General features: G+C 39.8%; 2 protein-coding genes across 4 annotated transcripts in view; one reads left to right on the forward strand and one right to left on the reverse strand.

Annotated features, from left to right (window-relative positions):
• syne1b (spectrin repeat containing, nuclear envelope 1b) overlaps positions 1-3,575 on the forward strand; it is a 117,081-nt gene extending 113,506 nt beyond the window's left edge. For all 3 annotated transcript variants that reach the window (XM_036150752.1, XM_036150754.1, XM_036150755.1), the window contains one exon: positions 2,586-3,575. In XM_036150752.1, coding sequence (XP_036006645.1) covers positions 2,586-2,829 — 244 coding nt within the window. In that variant the 3' untranslated portion in view covers positions 2,830-3,575. The remainder of the gene's footprint in view (positions 1-2,585) is intronic.
• A 56-nt stretch (positions 3,576-3,631) lies between these two features.
• Positions 3,632-8,057, reverse strand: ccdc170 (coiled-coil domain containing 170). Its single transcript, XM_036150756.1, has 8 exons — positions 7,832-8,057; positions 7,551-7,712; positions 7,000-7,281; positions 5,991-6,191; positions 5,726-5,899; positions 5,387-5,629; positions 4,911-5,129; positions 3,632-4,000 (listed from the first exon to the last, which is right to left on the reverse strand). Exons 1-8 carry the CDS (start codon positions 7,856-7,858, stop codon positions 3,746-3,748), a joined length of 1,563 nt encoding a protein of 520 aa, XP_036006649.1. The 5' UTR covers positions 7,859-8,057; the 3' UTR covers positions 3,632-3,745.
• Between the last annotated feature and the right edge of the window lie 674 nt (positions 8,058-8,731).

Below are 8,731 nucleotides of genomic sequence, written 5' to 3' on the forward strand. Positions count from 1 at the left end.
GATGGAGACCAAACATCCACCGAGGAAAGAGTCTCACCAGGAATAGCGACAGGCTTCTTCTTCGTCAGTGTCCTTGGCTGCTTATCTAATATATTAGCATACAGCTAACAACACTTCCTCACCGATGCTCAGCAAGCACACACACACTCCCTTTTTCTTTCAAAGTGCCGAGCCAATAAATGTCTGCAATGAACAATGTAAAAGCTGCGCTTTCCCTTTCTCTCTAGTGTTTTCACTCTATTTCATGTGTGGTGTTTCTTCACTGCTGCTGCTATCTCACTGACTCTTCATCTTTGTTCCTCAGTCTGTCATCCGTGGGTCTTGTCTCTCACGTGTCCCTTTGTGAGGCAGTAAAGGGGTACTTTATGGTAACATCATCAGGAAACTTGATGTACATCAGAAATAAGTTTGCTCAAGCAAATCGACTGCCTTATCCCTTTAAAACATGCTACTAGGTAGGAGGCATGGGCCGGTAACCGGTAATCGCAGTTTTTGATATCAGCCTTATGGGCAGTTACCCAGAGCAGCGCGAGAAATGGCGGCAGAAAAGTACCAGATTTACCCGCAGTTCTGCCCTGGACAAGTGTTTTGTTAAATTGCTTTCGTGAATCTGCAATTAATGGGAAGCTGAGAGCCGCATGTAAATACTACAAGGGGAAAAAAGCTATTTTACTCAAGGTTTTCGTACAGTGTGAACCACAAACCTAAACAAAGTGTAGCAAATCCTGTTAAGCTCTACAAGATTTGTTTAAATTAACACAAATTATTTTAAATATGTATGTTTCTCTTTAAATATGTACATTTGTTTGAAATAACCTAATTTCCCACAACTCTAGTAATTCATCATGTAATATAAGTGGAAACTGTACAAAAATGCTTTAAAAATGATTTAACTTTGCAAAAAATACAAGAGCAAATATCGAAATAACAAATTTTCTGCTTACATTGGATTTATTTCAGCACAACATAGCAAATAAATTGGGACCTGACCAAACAAATAAATGAAAGCTTTCTATAAGATAGGAGAAAACATCTTTCAGACCATTTCACAGCTAATTACATTAATTGGCATTAAACACGATTGGGTGAGAAATATTAATTCCCATTTGAACTATTTGAACATCACAAGGCATGAAACATTTTCAAAAGATGCAGATAATCTTTTTTAATCTCTTTCACACTGGAGAAGTGTGAAAACCATCTCTGAAGAAGCATAACATCAGAAGCTTGTCGCATAAAGACTTTTTTCAAAGATGTTCTTCAGAGTTGGTTCTCATTATTCCTTGAGAACCCATGTAGAAAATTGGTTGAACAAACCATTAAGTAGTTATGATAGCATGAATAGTATAGATGTTTCTCTTTAAAAGTAATCTTTTTTTCCATGTCGTGACTTGACTCTTTAGTCTTTAAGCTCATTTAAACAATTACACAGACACCAGCCTAATAAAATAACTCAGTAATGCAAAGTTTACCGCTTACTGGGAACATTCTCTGTCATTCAACAAAGTATGATGGATTTTAAGACACAAGTTGTCTTCTGACTCCAGTTGTTTGTTTTCATGTTTTAACATGTAAATTTACAGTCCCTTGCAAAAGCATTTTTGCCCCTTTAACTGGTTCACATTATGCCTCTTTACAACCACAAACTTCCGTGCATTTAACTGGGATTTTATGTGATTGACCAACACAGAATAGTATACGAGTTTTTTTTTCATTCTTTACAAATAAAAATCTAAAAAGCCACCTTTATTTTGGTCCATCACATAACATCCAAGTTAACTGCGTTGGAGGTTATGGTTGGAACGTGACAAAATGTGTAAAGGTTAAAGTGGCGTGAATGCTTTATGCACATTACTGCGAGTCAAATTTAATGAGGTGGTGTATTGCTTTAGCACGTCTTTTTTACAAAGGTTAGTTAAATCACCCAGAAAGAAAAGCTGTTTTCAAATCGCTGTGCTTCTCTTGCTATGGCATGCTTTGCACTTTTCTCCACGACCCAAACTCTGAGTCAGTTCAGCTGATTCTTGCAGCATGCTTGTCTTATATCCTAACACCTCCTGCAAAGGTATGCAAGCAAAACCGAAAGTGTATTTGTCTGGTGCAGCACTGCAGTATGTATGCTTGAATACTGTTTCGTGACCGTCTTTGTTATCCTGTTTATCCACCAAGTTTCAGTCAGCATGTGGATCATAGTCCTAAACGTCGTCACTATGAGCTGTGTTTGCAGTACCTCTGAAACACGTGGCATTAAAGCATTGACATACAGTGGCTGTGCTGCTGAAATGAGATCTTATTTGGATGGAAAACAGGCGGAATATGCCTAAACATTTGCTTATGTGGAGATATTAAATTAGGAGGTAGGATGAATGTTGACTGAACTAGACTTATTTAATTTTGCTAATTTACTTTGTAGGTAATAAAAAGTGTGGTCCATTTACTTTGAGCCGTATAACTAGATTTACAGTAGTGTTGCGTTGGTAGCAGTGTAGAAGAGCCAGTGTATTTTCCACATGCTTTTATTAACTTTTATTACCAGTGATTAACTAACACTCAGTATCTGCCTGGTTGTGAATGTGTGTGAGCAGGTCTCGCAGCGGCGTTGGATCCGCTTCCTGCCGTTCTGACCCGGACATGGCAGCAGCCCGGAGATCCTCGTTCTGGTGCCGCGTCCTCTGGTTTGCGCTGCCTCTGCAGCTCCTCCTGCTCCTGCTGGTGGTCCTCGCCTTCCTGCTGCCGCTGGCAGAGGAGGACTACTGCACTCAGTCCAACAACTTTGCTCATTCCTTTTACCCGATGCTCAGCTACATTAACGGACCGCCTCCCGTGTAGGCGAGCTACGAGAACATTCTGCTTCTGTGTTTTGGTCTCCAAGGGACGGGAATGAGAATTGTGCTAAATATCGGAGAGCGAAATCTAGCCTTCATCCAGTTGTACCACAGAAAAATATATTTTTTGTGTAGAACATAGGATCAAGCATCTGGCTGTGATAAGAAATGCTGTGTCAATTTAAGATGTACTTTGGTTTAGCTCACAGTGGACATCTGCTGGATTATCATCATGTATTTTCCACAGAACACTGTCAGTGCAAAGCACCAAAGTTAAAAGCTGAACGAGAGCCTTGGACAACAAGACGAACGTTGGACAGTTTCATTGCATTTATTTTTTTACCTGTATCTGGCCATGTGGTTTTAATATTTACATTTATTTACTTGCATCTCTGTTTGTGTCTGTGGTAAACTGTCCATTTTAACTTGAACTACATACATTCATGTACGTCTTTCAAGCCATGCCAAGTGTTTTATTATCAGATAAAAACCAAGAGTTTAACCTTTAACATCAGCCATCTATGGTATTTTTACATTCTGCTTTTTATTATTTTCAAAAGATGAGATAACTTAAAGATTTAAACTTATGGCACATAGAACTATTGTATATTTTGTATGACTGTTGGTTGAGTATAAAATATATAAAAGTCCAGAATTATTTAATGTGTGTACATAGGGCAGAAGATTACTATGAAGAAAGTATGTATATGCGACTATCAACAATAATGAATGCCAAATCCTTACTCTGAATCGTGTCTTTTATCTGATTTTCCTTTTTTCCATTTTATCTGTGAACATGACGTCACAGGTCTGTTTTTTCTCATATTTAAACTTCAATATGTTGTTATTTTAGTGGTTGCTAAACCATATTTGTACACATTTTAGATGACATTTGGTATACATTTTAAAAAAAAATGGTTTTAAAAGGCAGCAAAAGAGGAACCAGACACAGAGGCATCCAGGGTGGAACCCCTTTCAGGCGGGTCGGGCAGCGGAGGAAGACTGTGGTGAGTAGAGCAGTGCCAGGGTGTAGCGTCATGGTGATGGCAGACATGATGGTGATGGGGACTGTGAAGAAGTTCCTCAAGTAGCTTGATCATTTCAGAATTTGAAAGAGACAAAGATGTCGAGTTCAGGCCCAACATCTGAGAAATCTTTGACCGGAAATCCACGAGCTACACCAAAAGAAGAAAACCTCGTCAGTTCACTGTTAGCCGCAAACTGAATTACGTCTGGTCTTATTAGATCAGAGCCGTGCAAATGTATTCATACGCTTTGAAGGTTTATAGCTGCCACATCGCAGCTATAAACCTCAGTGGTGTACTGGGATTTTATGCTATAAACCACCATAAAGTACTGCATTATTGCAAAGTGGAAGGCTTTCAAGTAGTTTTTTCAAATGAAAGTCTGAAAAGTGTGGAGAGCAAGCGGTGTGTAAACAGTATGCCACAACTGCAGCTCTATCAAGACAAGAGCAAAACCTGTTAGAGGCTGGAGAAAACTGAGCTGGAGCTCGGTGTTCAGTAGAACAACCTTAAACCAGACCCAAAATAAGGACATAAATAAATCAAAGCAGATTTGTGTTAGTGGTCCAATCAAACTCTGGACCTAAAACTAGATTCAGAATCCGTGTCATAAATTTAAAAATGCCATTTAAAGGCATTATCCACCCAGTTTCAATCTCTAGATGTGCAAAGCTGGTGGAGAAATGCGCCTACAAGATTTGTTTCTGCTACTACAGCAAAAGTTGGTTCTACCAAACATGGAGTCACGGAGGTTCACTATAATCGTACGCTGTGTCGTTTCACTTCTAATTTCCAATTATGCATTACGTTCTGTTGTTCACGTTCTTTTGATGAAATGCGTTGAAATTTGTGGTTATGCAACAAAATGTGTAACGTTTCAAGGGATGTGAATACTTTTGCAAAGCACTGTAGATAGTTGGTAAAAGTTTTGAATAGATGACTATAAAAATACTAAATGTGCATTTAATAAAACATCTTAATTTATTAAAGCTTTCATCAGATTAAAACATTTTATTTTAAAAAAGGTGAAAGATTTTGGACCAAACTGGAACAAGCTCACCTCCCTCTGCCTCTCAGACATCTGAACCAGGCTCTCCCTGAGGATGTGGAGCTGCTCTTGGTCCTCTCTTGCCTTCTTCTCCTGGCCCTGCAGATCTGAGCTTACCGTGCTCAGCTTCTGCTCCACCTTTGTCTTCTCGTCCACCAGCTGATTCAGCTTCAGCTTCAGCTTCTGCTCCTGCGCGGTCTGACTCTGTCCAAAAACCTTCAGCTTAGCATGTCGAACACAGTGGAGACCCAAATGTGGATGTTTGCGCTCAGTCAAGCAACACTGACTTTGTTTTAAATGGCTAGAAACCCTAGCACTTGCTTGAATATGCAAGTTACCTTCACCCCAAGTCAGGTTATATACATGATTAGAAATTATCTGCAGCTTTGTGTCCATTAATAGCCTTTATTCTGACAAAAATATATCAGGCATTAGGACGTACTACTGCTCCTACAGTGACTTTGAATCCAAACCTTTCTCCCCTCTACCTTGAGCTCGTTGATGCGGGTGAGCTGGGCCTTGAGCTCATTGTTGGACAGCTTGGCCGCCCTCAGCTCTCCTTGGAGACTCTCCAGCCTTTTTCTTAACTTCCGGCCCTCTAGAAGTGCATCGTTTTGTTCTCCAGCCAGCGCAGATCGACTTCTCTTCTCCTCCTCTAGCTCTGAAACCTTTTTCCTCAAAAGCTGGACGTGGAGTTCTCTTCTTTCTAGTTGGTCCTTTTGTGATTTTACCTTCCAAGGAAGAACAGATTTTTAGTTTTGTTCAGCACAGAAACAGAAGAGGGTTCTTCTACGGGCTTCTGGGGACGGCAAAGTCTCAAGTTTTACCTTTTGCTGTAAGCCATATGTCTGTCTTTTGCTTTCCACTAAAGCGGCTGCCTCTTGTCTGACAAGTTGTTCTGCGCGTGACTGGATGAGCTTCAGCTTCATGTCAAAGTCCAGATCCGGATCGATACTGTCAAGCTTCATCGTCTCAGACAGCTGTTCCAGAAACTCCTCATACTGCAGAGAAAGCGTGCTCAAAAATGCTTGAACGGCTTATGTTTCCATCAATCTGTTACTAATTTCCACCTGCATCAGTGACTTCACTCACCTGTTTCTCGCTGTGTCGTAGTCCATCCCGATGCACCTCTGCCCTCAGCAGCTCCGTCTCCAGACTTTGCAGTCGCCTCTTCTGGTCCTGGACTTGTTGCTCGGCAAGCTGAGCCCTCTGCAGTGTGCCGAGCTGAAGCGCCATCTTCTCTTTCAGCTCCTCGGATGTGTGATGCAATCTCTTCTCCATCTGGGATACAGTCTTTAAAGCCAGGAAAACATTAATAGTTACAAAACGCAACAGATGTAGGCTATACCTGTTTTTAGACTTAGACTTAGACAAACTTTATTGTCATTTTGTATGTACAGAGTGCATACAACACAAAATTTCATTGCACACAGCTTACGACAATGTAATGAGATTGTAATTGAAATAAGATAGCATTACAATATAAAGTGCAGCAGTGATAATAATGTAACAATGCAGGATAAAACAGTCTTTTAAACAAGTGTGCAGAAGTTTGTAGTGCAAAAAAAATGGTGCAAAAAAGGCATTAATTTGAAAAGTTCAATGTTGGCAGTGCAAGATAATAATGGACCCAAAATGCAGCAAACGTTCAGTTGTGTGCTTTTGAATTTAAATGGGCTATATATTTTTTGATTGAAGCAACCTTTTTTTTGATTGAATAATAAAGACACAAAACTACCTTCATATATAACAGTGCAGCAATGTTCGTAGTGCAAAATAAAGATACAAATGATACTATTCAAATCACCATAATTTGCAATATAACGATAAATATAACTGATACTTGAACTTGTTTTTACTTTGAAAGATGACCCCTGGACCTTTCTGCCTGTTGTCAGGTTACAGCCCCAAACTTCAATGTACTTGTTTGAGTTTTATGTGATTGACCAACACAAAGTGGTCCATAGTTTCAATTAAAATGAACCATTCTGGATATTAACACTCCACTGTAGCTCTGGCTTTATTTTTATGATGACCACAAGTTAAAATGAGTTGGCAAACTCAAATGAACTCATCAGACATAATCGATGTGTTTTGTCACCTTATTACAGAAGTTGTCTAGATTGTGTAAAACATCTTCCTCTGTGGGCAGGATGACATGCTCAGACCTCTCCTGCAGCAGTCTAGCCACCTTTTCCAGGAACCGCTCACGTTTGTCCTCGTCAGCCCGGGCCTTCGCCACAAGCTCCTCTACTTGTTTCTCCAAACAGCGGGACTCTCGCCTGGCTGCCTCCGCCACTCTCCTGCTGGCGTCCAGGCTTTCGCTTAAGGTCTGTTTCTCTGTCTCAACGCCCCTCCTTCCCACCGCCAGGCCTTCCAACTCCTGAAAGAGCCAGCATCGCATGGTGTCGAACATTTTGAATGGACAGGGGCAGACAGATAAAGAGATTCTGTCATAGACAAATAGTATCTGTTTTAAAATTTCCAAACAATTTAATCCGGTAAGTAGATAACTATTTGACATTTATTAAGGGAAATTAACAGAGGGAAATATTACTAACATAGGTGCAAAATCCAGACAATTACAGTCAACTTTAAGAGTAAGTCTAACTGTGAACACAGGTTAAACATAGTTTGAACTAGTCTTTCTACCGCTCTGAGTGAATCAAGTGCTGCTGCGCCGCTGGCTGTCTTCCTCCTCTCCTGATCCAGCTCTCCCATCAGCCTCAGCGCCGTCTCTCTGCTGGCTTTACATTCCAGCTCACATGAGTTGACACTCGCCTCCAAAACAGCAATCCTCATCCTCAGTCTCTCCTTCTCGGCAGACGAATAATCAGAAGCAAACGAGCAAATTCACAATTACTGTTCACTCTCTACTTTGCTTTGTTTCAGTCAAAGTGTGGAATAAGGAAAAATGTAAATTGTAAACATACCTCATCAGAACTTTTCAACATTTCCATGTCAGACGTCAAGCAGAGGAAGTGAAGGGACAGAAACAACTTGTTTCTGTTGTGTGAAGTTTCATGGCAACGTTGAACGCAGCATTTACACAGCTCAACCAGAGGGGGCGCTTTAGCATCTTGCTGAAGGAACTACGTGCATCTGTGAAGTACCTAAACAAATCATTTCAGACGTTAACAATAAGATATAACCTTTCATAGAGAAACAGCTCCAGCAGAACTGAATCACCACCACACTGTTCCCTTCAGACTCTGTCTCTCACTATTTTTACCAGGTTCTAACACAAATATATTCTCTGTAACGCATTAACATTGGATCCCCATCAGTACTACATAAACAGTATAATAATTATAATTAATATAAATTCTGTAAAAAAAAAAAAAAAGAAAAAGAAAAAAGTTGAATAAAAATAACAGACTGTTGAAGTTCTTCCGTAAATACGAGTTTTGCAACCATTTCTACACTGCTGCCATGCCACCATATGGTGCATTCAGGTCCTTTTACACCAGAATAACTGAAAACATGTTCTTGAGTTCCAATTACTTTTTGACCAAATGTAAAGTTAGGGCCACAATTATTACTACCCGTGTCAGACTCAGATTTATAACTATCTTCTAATCTGACCAGCACTGCTGACTGGGTAATATTACCGTTTTGGAGTGGCCCAGTCTCATCTGGACTTTTCTATTATTGTTGAAAGGGATTTATATAGTTTTCAGAATGCTATTTTTAATAAAATGTGAGGCAAACAGATACATAGTTCTAGTTTTTTTTTTTTTTTTTTTTTTTTTTTTTTATAATAACCCTTGTGTTATCTCTCGTTTGAGATGCCTTTCTCCTTCCCATGACAAACAAACGTATTGAATAAATAC

The sequence above is a fragment of the Fundulus heteroclitus genome, chromosome 19 (genome assembly GCF_011125445.2).
Source record: "Fundulus heteroclitus isolate FHET01 chromosome 19, MU-UCD_Fhet_4.1, whole genome shotgun sequence".
NCBI lineage: Eukaryota > Metazoa > Chordata > Actinopteri > Cyprinodontiformes > Fundulidae > Fundulus > Fundulus heteroclitus.

Excerpts from the sequence above, each read along its gene's own strand:
- ccdc170 (XM_036150756.1), bottom strand. The coding sequence starts at position 7,858 with ATGGAAATGTTGAAAAGTTCTGATGAG. Across the intron at positions 6,192-6,999 it reads TAGACAACTTCTGTAATAAG|ACTGTATCCCAGATGGAGAA; the intron begins GTGACAAAACAC and ends CTGGCTTTAAAG. Across the intron at positions 4,001-4,910 it reads TGTCTGAGAGGCAGAGGGAG|CTCGTGGATTTCCGGTCAAA; the intron begins GTGAGCTTGTTC and ends CTTTTGGTGTAG.